The sequence below is a fragment of the Bombina bombina genome, chromosome 4, assembly GCF_027579735.1.
Source record: "Bombina bombina isolate aBomBom1 chromosome 4, aBomBom1.pri, whole genome shotgun sequence".
Taxonomy (NCBI): Eukaryota; Metazoa; Chordata; class Amphibia; order Anura; family Bombinatoridae; genus Bombina; species Bombina bombina.
This window is the reverse complement of record NC_069502.1, coordinates 1,098,244,064-1,098,263,062: the sequence shown is the minus strand read 5'-3', so window position 1 is coordinate 1,098,263,062 and position 18,999 is coordinate 1,098,244,064. Positions and strand designations below refer to the sequence as shown.

Genomic DNA, 18,999 nt, shown 5'->3' with positions numbered 1-18,999 from the left:
TGTACAGTTTTAATGCAGGGAACATTTTATATAAATGGAGGGTTGCAGGTCCCATCTTTATCTATCACTCTATCTATCTGACAGTGGCTGTCTGTCCTATCCTCAAAATCAATTATGCAGTGTGATTATATCACTATTGCTTACCTACTTGAGATACCTTTAGGGGGGACCACAATATGTGTGCACCAGGGTCCTCTGTTGAGTAGGTCCACTACTGCAGGTTACCAAATTCTTCTTTTAAGTATATTAATCCTTTATTCACAAATATCTAAAAACGTGTGTCCATATTTACATCTGTTACAATGTCTAGTTTATAGATAGTCTTATTTAAAACCCTCCATCTGGAAGAATAACGGTTTCACAGGTCAAATATTCATACATAACAATTACTATATATATATATATTCACTTCAACTTCAAAGAACAGTTTACCAAGACTGACAATCTCATAGAGAAACAATGCTGTTGATGTCTCTGTAAATGCTTTTAAGAACAAAAGGAAGTAGGTCATGAGCCTGCTTCCTGCAATGTAAGTATAAGCTATAATTAGACCGCTGCTTCTTACACTCTTCACCAACTCTGAGGTGGGCGAAGAGAAATCACTGAGAGCTCACTCGCTCTCAGTGATTGACAGTCCCTTCTCTCGGGCAATTGGTCGTGTGAGTGAAGAGGCGGGCATTATACACTCATCAGAGTACATTTGCCCCAGGGTGATTGATAATCCCTACTTGTGCGTCATTGGGCTAGCGTGAGCAGTATTGCACAAGCAAACACATTCTGTGATCCCAGGCAGACAGGTTTGTGCGAGCAAACACTATCTTTCTGGCAAATGACAAATGCCGATCTTAATGTGTATGTGTATATATATATATATATATATATATATATATATATATATATATATATATGGGACAAAAAGCGGAAAAAGGGGTAGAAGGCGCTAGACTGAGGGGGTGGAAAAGAGATATAGGAGTGAATCTAATCTCAATCTAGAAGGTGAAATCCCCCTGGAGCAAAAAAAAAAACCCTATAGCAGCTATCCCTTAGTGAGCAGAGAAGCAATTGTGCTGGCCGAGAAGAACTGAGAATCCCCGGCTGGCACAGTGCTTATCCCTCTGTGTAAATATGTTTCTTAAGAGGCCGTGATAAGGGATATAATAGCGCTGGTTGTTAGGAGACAACGTTAAACACAATTATTATGTGTGACTAAATGCCAAATATAATACAGAATACACAGCAAATCAAACACAATATGAAAAAAACGCTATAAAATAGAGTGGAGCGTAGAATAAAAAAATGTCCCAAATACTGGAGAACTTGTATGTTGTATATATACAGTTGTAGAATTCGAGACTTGGGATGTGGGTGAAATGCAAACTTACAGAAAAGAACCTCAATCGTATGAGGTAAGGCAACAGCACATCAGGAAGTCACTCTTAGTAGGCTTGGCCCCTTAGGGTATAGGGGAAACTTCCAAACAACGAGCTTGTCTTTTTCTCTTCTGCTTTCCCGGTTATAGGTGAAACTTCAGGGAGTTGGAGCCTTTTTTCCTCGGCCTCTTTTAGTATGGGTCCTCTCAGGATGGTAGTGTAAACGATATATAAAAGAAAGAAATGCCAAAATAGTGTGATATTGTTTAAAAATCAAACATTTTATTCACATATATACACTCCTAAAAATGCCTGCTTACATCAAAAATCCTCACAAGTATGAGGTATTTGTACAGCGATATACAGCAAATGCAGTCCAATATTTGCACTGTGTGATATTAACTGCAGTATAATGACCACAGGTAGTAAAATGGCCACAGGTAGCCAAAGAAACAACAAATGTAGCAGCAAGTATCCACAAAATACTACGATCAGTGGATAGGTTAAAAATTCTTATCTGTAAAGTATACTACACCAGAGATTCTGGTTAGTAAAAACAGTCCGTTCATGTAAGGTGAAGTCTAACGCGTTTCAAAGGTTGTAGTAATAACTCCTTCAGAGAAGAAGAAGGAGTTATTACTACAACCTTTGAAACCCGTTAGACTTCACCTTACATGAACGGACTGTTTTTACTAACCAGAATCTCTGGTGTAGTATACTTTACAGATAAGAATTTTTAACCTATACACTGATCATAGTATTTTGTGGATACTTGCTGCTACATTTGTTGTTTCTTTGGCTACCTGTGGCCATTTTACTACCTGTGGTCATTATACTGCAGTTAATATCACACAGTGCATATATTGGACTGCATTTGCTGTATATCGCTGTACAAATACCTCATACTTGTGAGGATTTTTGATGTAAGCAGGCATTTTTAGGAGTGTATATATGTGAATAAAATGTTTGATTTTTAAACGATATCACACTATTTTGGCATTTCTTTCTTTTATATATCGTTTACACTACCATCCTGAGAGGACCCATACTAAAAGAGGCCGAGGAAAAAAGGCTCCAACTCCCTGAAGTTTCACCTATAACCGGGAAAGCAGAAGGGAAAAAGACAAGCTCGTTGTTTGGAAGTTTCCCCTATACCCTAAGGGGCCAAGCCTACTAAGAGTGACTTCCTGATGTGCTGTTGCCTTACCTCATACGATTGAGGTTCTTTTCTGTAAGTTTGCATTTCACCCACATCCCAAGTCTCGAATTCTACAACTGTATATATACAACATACAAGTTCTCCAGTATTTGGGACATTTTTTTATTCTACGCTCCACTCTATTTTATAGCGTTTTTTTCATATTGTGTTTGATTTGCTGTGTATTCTGTATTATATTTGGCATTTAGTCACACATAATAATTGTGTTTAACATTGTCTCCTAACAACCAGCGCTATTATATCCCTTATCACGGCCTCTTAAGAAACATATATATACATATTCATACACTGTAATGGGCCAGAATATTATCGGCATGCTAACTGTTACACGCAAGCGATAAGGAGTTTATCAAGGGTGTTTGTGTGTGTCAAAAGGATTACAAGTTGAAGGAAATGCGAACGTGCGAGCGTTATTGCTATTTACAATAGAATGATTACCACAACCTCAGAACTGTTACTCGGGACAAATTTTTTTTAGAAAAAAAAACCATAAAAAATAAATTTAAAAGTACAGTTGCAATCATAATAACACTATCTAAAACAAATTATTAAAAATAAAATATTGCACAAAATAGTTATAAGGGCTCATATATGTGGTCTCAGGTGTTAGAGAAAAAAAGGACAGGCTTTACTTACACATACATACATTCATACATATGTCTAAATAAATATATATATATATATATATATATATATAAATAAATATGTGTGTGTATGTATACATATGTATTTTTGTATGTATATGTGTATATATGTATTTACAGGCATATATACACATTTAAACAAATAAATATATATGTATATGTAGCCTTAAACATGTAAAATCATTTTTATGCAATATTCATATTTCAAAAAGTGTTTAACTGTGTATTTAATGTAAATATTTCACATTCCATTGTTCTTCACATAGTTTAATTTTTTCTATATATTTTTAAATAGATATTCCTTTATATTTGTATATATTTGCGTATATATATATATATATATATATATATATATATATATATATATATATATATGTGTGTGTGTTTATATTATGGCAAAGACAATTTATAACTATTAAATAAATGCTAGCTATATAGTGCAGTAGCACTCATCATTGGGATCATTTTCAAATTAGTAAAATGCCCACCCTACTATGTTCAATCTGATAATGATGTTTATTATTGGGGGTTAATGTCTATTATTGTGTTGCTCAGGGCAGGACTGGGATCAAAAACTGGCTCAGACATTTAAGGTAGATTGATTGAAGAAAAAAAAAGTTTCCCTTTTTTATATATATATATATATATATATATATATATATATATAGGGATTCTCTATCACCACCATGCCTAGGTCTTTTAAAATGTTCTGGATAAAATTATTTCTCCTAATATTGGATTTATGTTAGTTCATGTGTTCACAAGCTTTCCTAGTGCACTGTAATGAAAGAAAACATGGGCGCCACATGGTCTAGAAAGGTGTTAGTATAGCTTTCAGTGCAAAAGTAAGAGTACCTCTCACTTTAGAAGTGCACCTCCAGGTGCTGTAAGCACAAGCTGGGACTGCACAGTTGCCCAGCAGACTGGCCCACATAGATACAGGAACCAGCATGCACAATCCAGAGCACGAACCTTAGCTAAAAATCTTTCAGCTTTAACGACCAAATAGCTTAAAAATGTTAATTTCTCAAGCAAGCATATAAGTTAAATCTTCTTTATTAAAAATACACAGCCATGCTTACGCTTACGGCACCTAAAGGTGCGCTCCTAAAGCGAGTGTTACTCTTATTTTTGCACTGAAAGCTATACTTTGACTGTGCTAGGCCATGTGGTGCCCTTGTTTGTTTAATTACAGTGCATTCATGAATGAGGTGTGGTAACACCTTCCACAAGGAGATGCCTGTGCCTAATATCTGCCTAGAACACATTTGAAGACTGCATTATTGAATGGAATTATAGTGATTTGTCCATACAAGACTGCTATTAACAAGGATTTTATACACTTTTTGGTTTTTTTAGAGAGAGAGAAAGTGCCCCCTATTTATATATGTAACAATATTTGATGTATATTTTAGCTTTCCTAGTGGACTCTCCTACATAGACCAGCCCACATGAGCATTCAATAAGATAGATAATGTGTTCAGTATTGCATGTATAATACCCATTCTTTTCAAAGGGGTGGGGATACAGAATTGATTTTAATGAGTGTCTTAATCAGAATTTGTATTGGTCTGCGTTCATGTAGCGTACTGGATTAAATTTAGATGGGAGTTGAAGAAAATTATATGATTACATTTTTATAGATTATATCAATTGTGATGTCCAAAGTAATAGATTTTTTAAGCTGTTGTATGTTTTAATTTTAACCACAATGTGATGCTATTATTATATAGGTAATTAAATGGAGGTGATTTTTCACACCTGTATGATATACATAGTGGTATATTCACATGGCTGAGGGGTAACTCCAGAAATGTTGGGGATGTATTTTTGTCAATAAATAGCTTTATTTTTATAAGTGCTGCTGTTCTGTTGTTACATTCATGATTAGTGGGATGGAAATCCCTTAACAGCGTGCACTAACATAGAGGTTTACTGGACCCTATTTTGAAAAATTTGATTTTCTGAACATGAGCAAAAAAATGTCTGTTTCTTTTAGCATTCACTGAACAGTAAGCAAGGCCAGCTTGTGTTGTTCTAGGTGATTTATTGCTTCAAGATAGCTTAGCCTTCTTGTAGAGACCCTAGCCTTCTTTTGTGGGGCTGTGACAGGAAGAAATGGACTCTGTGCAAATGAATTTAAAAAAGAAATAAAAGATAAAATACTTTCAAAATTATAAAGGTTACATATTGATTAATAATGACTTCAATTAAGTATAATTGATCTTAGTGTTCTTTTATTACAAGCGTAAAACAGTTTTACCTCTTTAAAGTCTCTTTAACCCTTTGAGTGCTAATGACGGCTCTGAGCCGTCACAGAGTTTCCCACTCTGGTGCTAATGTCGGCTCAGAGCCGTCACTAGCACACTCCCACCTTGAGGGAGATCTGGGGGCTCCCACCCGCTCCTACCCCGGCAATCGTGCCTATAAAATGACAGGCATCGCCGGGGCTTCCCGTTTTGCGTGGTGACGTCACGCGCAATAACGTGATGGTGTCACTGCGCAACTTTATTTATACTTAACAATGTTAAGTATAGGAGCAGAGGGCATGCTGCTTAGAAACCTGTATCTCAGGCATCTAAGCAGCTACATACCCCCAAGATCCACCATTGGAAAAAAAGTTAAAAAAAATGTGTAAAAAATAGAAAAATAAAAAAAACATTAATCTTAGCACCCAAGTGGGAAAGTGCTTAGCACTCAAAGGGTTAAAGATAATGTAAGGCATTACACAATTAAATGCTCTCTATTTCATTGGCCGATAATACAAATTAATAAGCATATAATTTGCACTAAAAATTAGCTCATTTAAATAAACATCTGAAATAAGACTGCAATTAAACAGGCAAATCTAAAAATATTAAAGAGACATGAAAACCAAAAACATTCTTTCATTGTTGAGAGCACAATGTTATCTCTATGACACATATGAACTAGTGTTGTCTAAATGTAAAAAAACTGTCAAAATGGACTGAGATAAGAGGCTGTCGTTAACGGTTTAGCAATCAGTCTCGGCTACCCACGTTTAGCTTTCGACAAAGCATACCAAGAAAACAAAGAAAATTTGATGATAAAAGTAAATTCAAAGTTGTTTAAAATTGCATGCCCTATGTGCATCATGTGACTTTAATAGTGACTTGACCGTCCCTTTAAAGGAGTTGCACTGCACTACTCGGGAGCTAGCTGAATACATCAGATAAGTCAAAGACATGAGGCATATATGTGGAGCCGCCATTTTGGAGCTAGTTTTCAGTAGTGCATTACTGCTCTTAAGCCTACCGAGGTATGCTTTTCAACAAAACATATCAATAGCATTAAGCAAATTGCACAATAGAAATAGAAATTAGAAAGTTGCCTAATATTGCATGCTCTATCTGAATAATAAAAGTTTAATTTTGAGCTGTCCCTTTAATGCGAGTTCTTGAGAAATATGTATTTTTTTCATAGGAATGAATCTTTTTATTAAATACTTTCAAGCAAGACGCTAGATGTACAGGCAGAGACTGTTGCCATAACTACACAACTTGCCTGTATTGAATGGATTCAAAACATGAAAAAAAAAAAAAAACACAAGATGCATAACGTGTTCATCTCATTTATTTATGACTTACATAACATTATTTTGGTGCTTTTCAGAAAATTAAAATGCAATCAAATTTCTCCAAAAGAGCAAAAATGTTCTCTTTTTTTAGTTAAATATATGGCTTCTTTAAATCAGGATCCTGACAAACGCATAAGGCAACACATCCATTTGGTCTGCTCCATGTGTACCTATTAAAATATGTAGAATACATTTTTAAAACATTGAATAATTTGCATTTATTTTAATAAGCAGTATACAATTACTCATCAAATACTGTGATCGGAGCTATTATAGTAGCAGATATTACATGTAGAGACTCTGGTGAGCGAATACAACATGCTCAATCACAGATAAATAATATATATGTATTATATTGGATACATACCCTGGGGATATTATATTCAGTTACATAGGAGTATGGGTTCATTTAGCTTGCTGTTTAGCTTGATATGCATGTGTGTGTGTCTATGTATGTATGTATGTATGTATGTATGTATGTAAAGAAAACAGGTGGGATCCGCACAGCACAGTCCAAAAATAGGAATCCTCTTAATAGATTAAATTCAGTGCAACACCTTATAGGACCACCCTTAAAACCCAAATGTAGTGATATAGGTCAAAAGGAAAAAATGTGGCACACGGTTTTAAAGGGCTAAACATTTATTATAGAGCAACGTTTCGGGGCTTCTGCCCCTTTCTCAAGATAGTTTGTAAATTAAATACATATGCCGCTTATAGGGCCAAAAATAAAACAGGTGACCAATTACAAAACACGGGAGTGTCTAACAGGTACTGACATCATCACATATCCTGTGAAAAAGCAACACATGCAAAAAAACACAAAACTGAACCCCTCACATCCCATTGAAAGAATTGGAAACCTATTTAAAACAAGTGCAGCAAGATGCTAACCAAACAACATAGCAATTAGAAAACATAATGCAAAAACAACGATCAATAAGCATACTATATATACATTGCTAAATCATATAGATATTATATTTAGAGAGAATTTCTAGATCAAAGGAAGAAGATCAAATTCCCTGTTTAACCACTTGGGGTACAGAGAGTTTAGAAGCCAGATTCACTATGCTTCTTGGTTAAGGAGGTCCCTATGTCTGTCACCCCCTCTAAGTCTCTTGGGGGCACTATCAATTATCATATATCTTAGCTGATTGGCCTGATGACCCATCTGAGCAAAATGTGCTGGGACTGGGAGGTGTAACATATTACAAATGGTTGACTCATGTTGACAGATGCGATCTCTTATCTTTTGTGTCGTCTCTCCGACATATAGTAGCCCACATGGGCACTTAAGCGCATAAATAACATAAGTCGAGTCACACGTGTAATACCCTTTAATCTGGTACTTTCTCCCCGTGTGTGGATGGGAGATCACTCCCTCTTTAATGATATTGTTACATTGGGCACACCCTAGACATGGGAATGTGCCCTCCTTAAGGGGTCCCAAAAAATTGTCATTGGGTACCACTATTAGGTTTAACTGCTATAGCATGAACCAATTTTCTGCCTATAGTATTGCCCCTTCGATAGGAGGCTCTGGGAACTTCCTTAAATTGTTTGAACTCTGGGAAAGTCTCCTGTAGGAGGCACCAGTGTTTTTTAATGATGTTATATACCTTCCTGCTCAAGGTATTATATGAGCTAACAAAATTCAATCTGGTCAGCTTAAATGTGTTTTATTTTTGAGTATGTTTTGTCTGACTGGGCAATTTTTTAGCGAATTCTCAATTTGATCTAATTCTAGAGCATCATAGCCCCTGCTAACAAATTTGCTCTTCATGTTCTATGTCCTGTCTTGTCTAATGAGTGGGTCTGACACTATTCTCTCTATTCTCAATAGTTGCGATGTGGGCACACTTTGAAAAACTCTTGGGGGATGGAAGGTGTTCCTGTGTAACAATGTGTTCCTATCAGCTGGCTTCACAAAAAGGTCTGTGGCTATTCTGCCATATTTTTTATAGACCATAGTATCCAGGAATTCCACTCTCTGCATATCCATTTTGCTACTGAATTTCAAAAATGAGACCGCATTCTCAATGCTAAGTCTGAGCTCAGTTAGTGTTTCAGGGGGGCCCCGCCACATGATGAACAGATCATCAATGTAGCGAAACCACCCCTGATATTATTTGGAGAAAAGTGGATTTGTGTATACATGTCTTTCTTCAATGGCGTCCATCACCAAACAGGCATACGATGGGGCCACATTGAACCCCATTGCTGTGCCTGTTTTTTGCATGTAAAATTGATTTTCAAATAAGAAAAAATTTTTGGTTAACACCAAGGTTAACAATTCAGTGAGCCATTCTTTTTGTATCCCATTGTACAGCTTACTTTTGACTAAAAGCTTCCCCACACAGTCCAGTCCCCACATCATGGGGGATGATCATGTAGAGGGAAGTCCCACATCCCAAAGTGGCCAAGATGACAATGTCATCTATTTTGTTTTAATATCACCTATTTTCTCAATTAAATTTGTTATTGTGTCCCCCTAATATAAGGATTTGCCCTGTGTGACCAATGGTGCCAGAAATTTTTGTCCCCAAAAATTGGGCAGTGGGGCTCAATTAAGGAGCCTATGCCGGCCCACTATGGGCCTACCAGTGGATTCTATAAGTTTGCCTTATGCACCCCTTTTGGTACTGACAAGAAATCACTGGGAATTAAAGGGGATGTGTGGGGTGGTCAAAAAACTGGTACATATTTTTGTGGTCAATAGACTATGATGCAAAACCCTTATCCCAAAATTTTTAATGTAACTCTTTTAACATACACTCTCAGTGGGGGTTTTGCATTCAATTTTTCATAAAACTATTACATCAGTTAACTGGCGTAATATGTAATGTGTATATAATATATATATATTATTATATATAATATATATATATATTATATATATATATATATATATATACACAGCGCCGCCATCAGGGGGTGAATAGGGTGACTCCTGTCAGGGGCCCAGTGGGCCAGGGGGACCCCATGAAGCAAGCACAACTATTTTGTATTTATTTATTTTTTTTACATTTTGGCAGCCACCAGGGGGTGCTATAGCAGAGTGCTATTGAGCATGGGAAAATATCATTACAAGGAGTAAAGCATTAGCATTTGAGAGGATTTCTGAGTGTGCACTAAACCACTATGCACAGTGTGAGACAGACTTGGCACTTCAGTTTGTACAGTGTGTGCCTGAGTCAGATAGCAGATTACTTTTATTTGCAGAGTAAGTACTTAGTAAATGTTTTTTTATTTATTTGTGCATATATATATATATATATATATATATATATATTACATTCCAGTTTACTGCCCCTTTATGCGAGGACTTTCAAGATGCCAGGAGGCATTTTATATAAGATTTTTACATCTGCATAAAATGTTGTGCTCTCAGGCTAAGATTGCTCAGTGTTTGAAATGAGACAGGTTAACTTAACACTGTTCAGTTTACACTACAGCTGACTTAATTTTGAAATACATACAAACAAGCCTAAATCCTGCATTTAACCAGGTCTAATGGTATCAGACTGAGTATCACAGGTCTAATGGTATCAGACTGAGTATCACAGCTTATAGTTCCACTAGAGTACAGCATTTTCAAAATCTATAAGTACAGCTGACAGATTTAAAGTGGTGCTCTTGGTTGGGAAAAATGGGGAGGGGATCCCAAACATATGTCAAACTTTCAAAAGTACTTTTCTTTATCTACCCTGACAGATCAATAATGTACAATTTTGAATTCACATAAGTATTTTTGTTTGCTCATTTGCAAATATAATTCTTTAAAAAGTGATCTCTTAATTTCTGCTATTTTTTTATCATGCATGTCACACACTGTTGATTTAAGCGATGGCAATGTGCAGAAATTTTACCTCCTGTGAGTGTTTCTGTGGGTTTCTGTGTGTATGTCTTTTTGCTTTTGTTGGTGTCTCTATGAGTGTGTATGTATTTATTTTCTGTGGGTCTCTCTGTGAGGGTTTATGTGTCTGTCTTTGTGCATTTTCTGTTGATGTCTCTGTGAGGGTGTGTGTGTGTGTATGTATGTATATCTTTGTGCGTTTTCTGTGAGTGTCTCAGTGTGTGTCTGTGTCTTTTTGTGTTTTCTGTGGGTGTCTGAGTGTGTATGTCTTTGTGTGTTATCTGAGGCCGTCTCTGTGGGTGTTTCCTTGGGTGTATGGGCAAGTTTGTGTTTGAGTTTGTGAGTGATATTTATCAAGCCGTCAAACGCAAATACGCTGGAATTCCACAGCGTAATTGCTGCGAGCTTGATTCGACCCATTTATCAAAGCCTACAGACCAGCAAAAGTTGAAATTTGTGATGTAGCATACGATCCGCCGGTCTCAATCTGACACAGAACGATGCTTACATCATTACATATGTTCCGAATACAAATTTGGCACTATCTGACACCTTTTGCCATTTATCAAATTTCTAACAGGTACGCTTGCCACTATTTCGGCCCAGCGTACCTGGTTTTCAATCCGCCACCCTGGAGGCCGCAGATGCCATTGGAGTCAATGGGAGTCTGAAAGCAGTGAAAGCTTATGTTCGATGCTGCCAGATATCGCATTAATTTCTATGGTAAAAAAACAGTAAAGTTTACACCTAACACCCTAACATAACCCCCGAGTCTAAACATCCATTATCTGCCACCCCCGACATCGCCGCCACCTACATAATGTTATTAACCCCTATTCTGCTGCTCCTGGACCCCGCAGCAACTAAATAAATATATTAACCCCTATCCCGCCACTCCCGGAGCCCACTGCAACTAAATAAATATATTAACCCCTATCCCGCCACTCCCAGACCCTGCCGCAACTTTAATAAAATTATTAACCCCTAAACCCCTTGCCTCCCACATCACTACCACTAACAAAACCGATTAACCCCTAAAACCGCCAGCCCCCCACATCTCCATAATCTAAATTAAGCTATTAACCCCTAAACCTAACAACCCGCTAACTTTACACTATAATTACCTCATCCTTATCTTATAATAAATTAAAACACCTTTAGAATTAAAATAAACTATATTAATAGTGATGTTGTGAGCATAAAATTTTCCTTTCGCGAACGGCAAACGTGAATTTCCGCAAATGTTTGCAAACGGGCAAACCGGGCAAACCGCCATAGACTTCAATAGGCAGGCAAATTTTAAAACCCACAGGGACTCTTTCTGGCCACAATAGTGATGGAAAAGTTGTTTCAAGGGGACTAACACCTGGGCTGTGGCATGCCGGAGGGGGATCCATGGCAAAACTCCCATGGAAAATTACATAGTTGATGCAGAGTCTGGTTTTAAGCCATAAAGGGCATAAATCACCTAAACATTCCTAAATTGTTTGGAATAACGGGCTTTAAAACATCAGGTATGATGTTTTATCAATCAGGTAGTGTAATGGTTACGCCCACTTCACAGTGACAGACCAAACTCCCTGTTTAACACAGTGCAAACAACCGCAAACAGTCCATTTGCACAACCGCAAACTCCCCATTTGCACAAGGTTGGACCTGAGCTCTGCAATGACGGCATTCTGGTGGTGGCTGTAAGAAGTATAATTTGGATTACAATTTCTTGTTGAATTCAGACTTAATATCTAAACCAGTTTCTAGGTACAAATTAAACTAAATAGAAATGGATATCTCTGAACAGAGTTTCAAAGGATGAAACCTGTTTCTCAAGAGTGGTATCATTGCAAATATGTACTAGACTGAAATACAACAGATTGTATCTTTGAACAGAAATTCAAATGTCCTTTTCACAATCACCACAGAGATAAAGGCTTATGGAGTCATTGGGTGGGTAACTGCATATCATTCCTGGAACTTCAAAGGATCATAAACAGTATTGTCCAACATCAAACAGTGTGCGCCCTGGAGTCCTGTCAAGTGTGTTGTCCAACATCAAAGGAGGTTAACAGCTATTGCCCTGGAGTCCTGACAAATGTAATTTCTTGGACAACGGTGACACCTACAGGTAGCTGGCTACTTTTGCTGGGACTTATCAACTGGACATTTAAGCAATAACAGCTTATGCCCTGGAGTCCTGTCAAGTGTAATTTCTTGGACAACGGTGACACCTACAGGTAGCTGGCTACTTTTGCTAAAGTAGCTGTTTACAGTAAACGAGTAAGAGGAAAATTACAGCTAAACACAAACACTGCAGACATGTAAAAATAGCCCTGGTCCCAAACGGACAGAAAATGGAAAAGTGCTGTGGTCATTAAGGGGTTAATGTACACTACTGTTACACCAGATATGAGTTGCACTGGTGTGACACTGTGCCCTGGCAGGCCCTGAAACACACGTGGGAAGGAAACGGACTGCTATTATTTCACAGTCAAAAAAATGTTTTTTTTAAATGTACATTACTGTTACACCAGATATGAGTGGTGGCACTGGGCAAGTGGGCACAGTATACGCTGTGAGCCTGACACACACGCTGGCAGGCAGGCAACTGCAATTAGATTACACAGGGAAAAAAAAAGCAGACTGATGTTCTAGCCCTAAAAAGGGCTTTTGGGGTGCTCTCCTTACAGCAGAGATCAGATGAGTCTTCAGGACTGCAGTGGACACTGAATACACTAGCCTAGCTATCGATTTCCCTATTAAATCAGCAGCAGCTACACTGTCCCTCCTCTCACTAAGAATGCAGCTTCCAAATTAATCTAAAATGGATGCTGTCCAGGAGGTGGCAGGGTCTGGGAGGGAGGGTCTGCTGCTGATTGGCTGGAATGTGTCTGCTGACTGTGAGGTACAGGGTCAAAGTTTACTCAATGACGACGAATAGGGGGCGGACCGAACATTGCATATGTTCGCCCGCTGTGGCGAACGTGAACAAGCTATGTTCGCCGAGAACTATTCGCCGGCAAACTATTCACGACATTACTATATATTAAACTATTAAATAACTATTATACTAAAACTACATTAAACTAACAATTAAATTAACTATATTACATAATTAAAAACCTAACCCTACTCAAGCTATAAAAAATTACTAAATTACAAAAAAACAACTACAGTAAGTTACAAAAAATAAAAAACACTAACGGCTAGATTACGAGTTTTGCGTTAGGCTTAAAAAGCAATGTTGGCCGGTCCCAACGCTGCTTTCTAGCGCCCGCTGGTATTACGAGTCTTGCAGGTACAGGTGTACCGCTCACTTTTTTGCCAAACTCGGAAATACCGCAAATCCACTTACGTCAATTGCGTATCCTATTTTTTCAATGGGACTATCATAGCGCCGGTATTACGAGTCTTCCAAAAAGTGAGCGGTACACCTGTACACCCTCTCCTGTCAAGCCTGGTACCACATTTTAAAGTCCGTAGTTAAGAGTTTTACACTACAACGCCGTAGCATAAGAATCTTAACTAATGTGCTAAAAAGTAGACTAACACCCATAAACTACCTATTAACCCCTAAACCGAGGCCCTCCCACATCACAAACACTAAAATTAAATTTTTAACCCCTAATTTGCCGAACCGGACATCGTCACCACTATAATAAACATATAAATCCTAAACCACCGCACTCCAGCATCGCAAACATTAGTTAAATATTATTAACCCCTAATATGCTGTCCCTAACATTGCCGACACCTATTTACATTTATTAACCCCTAATTCTGCCACCCCCCAATGTCGCCGCCACTATATATAAGGTATTAACTCCTAAATCTAAGTCTAACCCTATCCCTAACACCCCCTAACGTAAATATAATTAAAATAAATCTAAATAAATATAACTATCATTAACTAAATACTTCCTATATAAAACTAATTACTTACCTATAAAATAAACCCTAAGCTAGCTACAATTATAACTATAGATACATTGTTAGCTATCTCAGGGTTTATTTTTATTTTACAGGCAAGTTTGTATTTATTTTAACTAGGTAGAATAGTTACTAAATAGTTATTAACTATTTAATAAACTACCTAGTTAAAAGTAAATACAAAAGTACCTGTAAAATAAAACCTAACCTAAGTTACAATTACACCTAACACTACACTATAATTAAATGAATTACCCTAAATGAAATACAATTAAATAAAATTATCTAAAGTACAAAAAAAACGAACACTAAATTACAGAAAATAATAAACAAATTACAAGATTTTTTAAACTAATTACACCTAATCTAATCTCCCTAACAAAATAAAAAAGCCCCCACAAAATAAAAAAGCCGCTACCCTAACACAAAATTACAAATAGGGCCCTTAAAAGGGCCTTTTGCAGGGCATTGCCCCAAAAGTAATCAGCTCTTCTTTTATCTGTAAAAAAAAAAATTACAATCCCCACCCCACCACCCACACAACCAACCCTACTATAAAACCCACCCAATCCCCCCTTAAAAAAACCTAACACTAACCCCTTGAAGATCACCTTACCGGTAAACGTCTTCACCCAACCGGCCGAAGTCCTCAACGAAAGCCGGGAGAAGTCTTCATCCAAGCAGGGGCGAAGTGGTCCTCCAGAACGTGCAGAAGTCTTCATTCCAGACTGCATCTTCTATCTTCATCCATCCGGCGCGGGTCCATCTTCAAGACATACGGCATGGAGCATCCTTTTCTATCGAAGTCTTCTTACTAAATGACGGTTCCTTTAAGTGACGTCATCCAAGATGGTGACCCTTCAATTCGATTGGCTGAAATTATATCAGCCAATCGAAATAAGGTAGAAAAAATCCTATTGGCTGATTGCAATCAGCCAATAGGATTGAAGTTCAATCCTATTGGATGATCCAATCAGCCAATAGAATCCGAGCTAAATCCTATTGGCTGATTGAATCAGCCAATAGGATTGAACTTCAATCCTATTGGCTGATTGCATCTGATTCACTTGTGGTGGGATAGGGGTTAATACATTTATTTAGGTTGATGGTGGGGTCTGGGAGGCGGCGGGATAGGAGATCATATTCAGGTCTGCGCCATGATGGTGTAGGCAAGGTATTAGTGCCGGGCGAATGAAGCATAGTTGACGGCTTTTATAGATAGGCCTCTGTGTGTGTTCATTGTCTGTTCCCTTTTAGTGTTCTGTGTTTGTATGTTACTACCTCACAACATTTCCAAGTTTGACTACACTTAAGAATAAAGTGCATATACGTTTTTAGTCACTTGGTCGAAAATTGCAGATGATAAAGGAGGGGGGGGGCCCTGATCATTGGTTAATAACGGGCCCCAACATTTATAGTGGTGGCCATGTATAGGTATATATAGTATAATAATATATCTAATAAGTTGCACTCTCACAAACTGAGTTCCTTAGGACCAGGGTGCAGCAACAGCAAATACAGTTCATTCTAAAGGCAAATGCACTCTCTAGATTTATAATAAATGTGGCTTTATTGCATATTAAGTTTTCAGGGACTGAGGAAGGGGTGAAGGCCCAGGAAATGTTACACATGCAATTAAGCCACATTTATTTAAACCCATAGGCCCATAGTTATCAAGGTCTGGCGGACCTGATCCTACACTGCGGATCAGGTCCGCCAGACCTCGCTGAATACGGTGAGAAATACGCTCGCCGTATTCAGCATTGCACCAGCAGCTCACAAGAGCTGCTGGTGCAATGCCACCCCCGTGCAGACTCGCGACCAATCGTACTCGATCGGGTTGATTTCCGGTGATGTCTGAACCACAGCTTCATAACTGCTGTTTCTTGGCGAGTCTGAATGACTCTCCAGAAACACAGGGGCATCAAGCTCCATTCGGAGCTTGATACATATGCCCCATAGAGTGTATTTGCCTTTAGAATTGACTATATATATATATATATATATATATATATATATTTATATACTGTATATATGATTAAAATTGTGGTATATATTTGTCTCATGCTAACAAAACATTTGTCTCACCTAATAATGCGTGTGCAAAAGGTAGGATGAATCCTTATAGTTTATATATATACACACAAAACATGTTAAACATTATTTTCTACGAGTTAAATACTGAACCAGCAGAATACGACAAAGAAATATCTAAGACATATTCAAAGTTTAGCCCTTGGACAATGGAGGGCTTGAAAAATTGTGCTCGTCAATTAGAAGATTATTTGGTTTGAAATAAAGGACTATATGTTCTGTTTTGTAGCCTTGACCTTTATCAGTGGAGTAATCTGTTTGATTGAAATAAATGTACACTTACTGATACTGCTCATGGATGAGAAGACTATCTCCAGTATTTAGTTGCATGGTTTTATCTCCAATTGTAACAATAGACATGCCTTCCTATAAATAAAATAACCTTCAGTTAATGCATTTACAACACTGAAAACTGAAATGTGCAGATCACAGGCTATTGCTTCTAGAGAGCAGAGCTTTTTCAGTTCTAAATTCCTTTTTAAAAAATTATAATAATATATGAAAAATAATCTATAATATATCTTCAATGTAACTGCTCTGTAACAGAATTAAATTTGTGATATTTATTCATGCAATTTAAAAAATATTTTATTCCAATGTACTTTTATTATCAAATTTGCATAGTTCCCTTGGTATCCTTAGTTCAAGAGTAGCATGCATATGTCTTTATGCAGCAGTTGGCAACAATGTATAACATTGGCTACAAAACAATTGTTGCAAACACTGCTGCCCATAGAGATCTAAAAACACATGCATGCTCAAGAGCTCCTTTTAGCCAACCCAGGTTATTTTAAAACCAAGGATATCAAGAGAATAAAGCAAAATTGAATAAAAGACGAAATTGTAAAGATGCTTAAACAGAATGCTCTGCCTAAACCATGAAAGTTGTATTTTGGCTATTGTCACTTTAAAGGGATACTAATCTATTTTTCTTAAATGGTCTGGCTTCTAAGGCTTTACATTCCATTTTTTTTTTAAAGCAAAGCAAGAGAACGAAAAAAAAAAAAAAATACGAGTAAATTAAAAAGTTGCATACAATGACATGCTCTATGTGAATCATGTAAGAAAACAAATTGAGTTTAGTATCCCTTTTAATAATAATTAGACATAAATATAAGCAAAATATTAGTGCTGAGCTAAAAATAAAATTTATGCTTACCTGATAAATTTCTTTCTCTTGTGGTGTATCCAAGTCCACGGGTTCATCCATTACTTTGTGGATATTCTCCTTCCCAACAGGAAGCTGCAAGAGGACACCCACAGCAGAGCTGTCTATATAGCTCCTCCCCTAACTGCCACCTCACCCAGTCATTCGACCCGAAGACAAGCAAGAAAAAAGGAGAAACTTTAGGGTGCAGTGGTGACTGTAGTTTAAAAATAAAAAACACCTGCCTTAAAGTGACAGGGCGGAGCCGTGGACTGGATACACCACAAGAGAAAGAAATTTATCAGGTAGGCATAAATTTTGTTTTCTCTTGTAAGGTGTATCCAGTCCACGGGGGTTCATCCATTACTTGTGGGATACCAATACCAAAGCTTTAGGACACGGATGAAGGGGAGGGACAAGGCAGGGAAATTTAAACGGAAGGCACCACTGCCTGCAAGACCTTTCTCCAAAATATAGCCTCCGAGAAGCAAAAGAATCAAATTTGTAGAATTTAGAAAAAGTATGAAGCGAAGACCAAGTCGCCGCCTTACAAATCTGTTCAACAGAACCCTCATTTTTCAAAGCCCATGTGGGAAGCTACCGCTCTAGTGGAATGAGCTGTAATTCTTTCAGGAGGGCTGGCTGGCCAGCAGTCTCATAAGCTAAATGGATTATGCTTCTCAGCCAAAAGAAAGAGAAGATGCCAAAAAGTGATGTTGCGAACTGTTCGCTGGAGAACAGTTTCCCGGAGAACATAGCTTGTTCGTGTTCGCCGCTACGGGGCGAACATATGCGATGTTCGATCGCCCCCTATGTGTCATCATTGAGAAACTTTGACCCCTGTATGTCACAGCCTTCTGACACATTAGAGCCAATCAGCATCAGACACTACCCTCACAGACCCTCCCAGCTTCATGGCAGCAGCCATTTTAGACTCATTACAACCTTGCTTCATAGTGAGAGGAGCTTTTGTGTTGCTGCTCGCTGACATTATAGGGGAAAAAATAGATAGCTAGGCTAGTGTATTTAGTGTCCACTACAGTCCTGAAGGACTCAATCTCATCTCTGCTGCAAGAAACAGCACCCCAAAAAGCCCTTTTTTATGGATATAACTTCAGTCTTTTTTTTTTTTCTTTGTATTTTT

At 37.6% G+C, this 18,999-nt stretch overlaps 1 protein-coding gene across 1 annotated transcript in view; it reads right to left on the bottom strand.

Annotated features, from left to right (window-relative positions):
* Positions 1-6,809: 6,809 nt before the first annotated feature.
* The window catches only part of HAAO (3-hydroxyanthranilate 3,4-dioxygenase), a 288,957-nt gene continuing 276,767 nt past the window's right edge, over positions 6,810-18,999 (bottom strand). Inside the window, exons 9-10 of the mRNA XM_053712312.1 lie at positions 16,992-17,074; positions 6,810-7,001 (exon numbers count right to left, since the gene is read on the bottom strand). Of these exons, the coding sequence (XP_053568287.1) occupies positions 6,923-7,001; positions 16,992-17,074 (162 nt within the window). The 3' untranslated portion in view covers positions 6,810-6,922. The remainder of the gene's footprint in view (positions 7,002-16,991; positions 17,075-18,999) is intronic.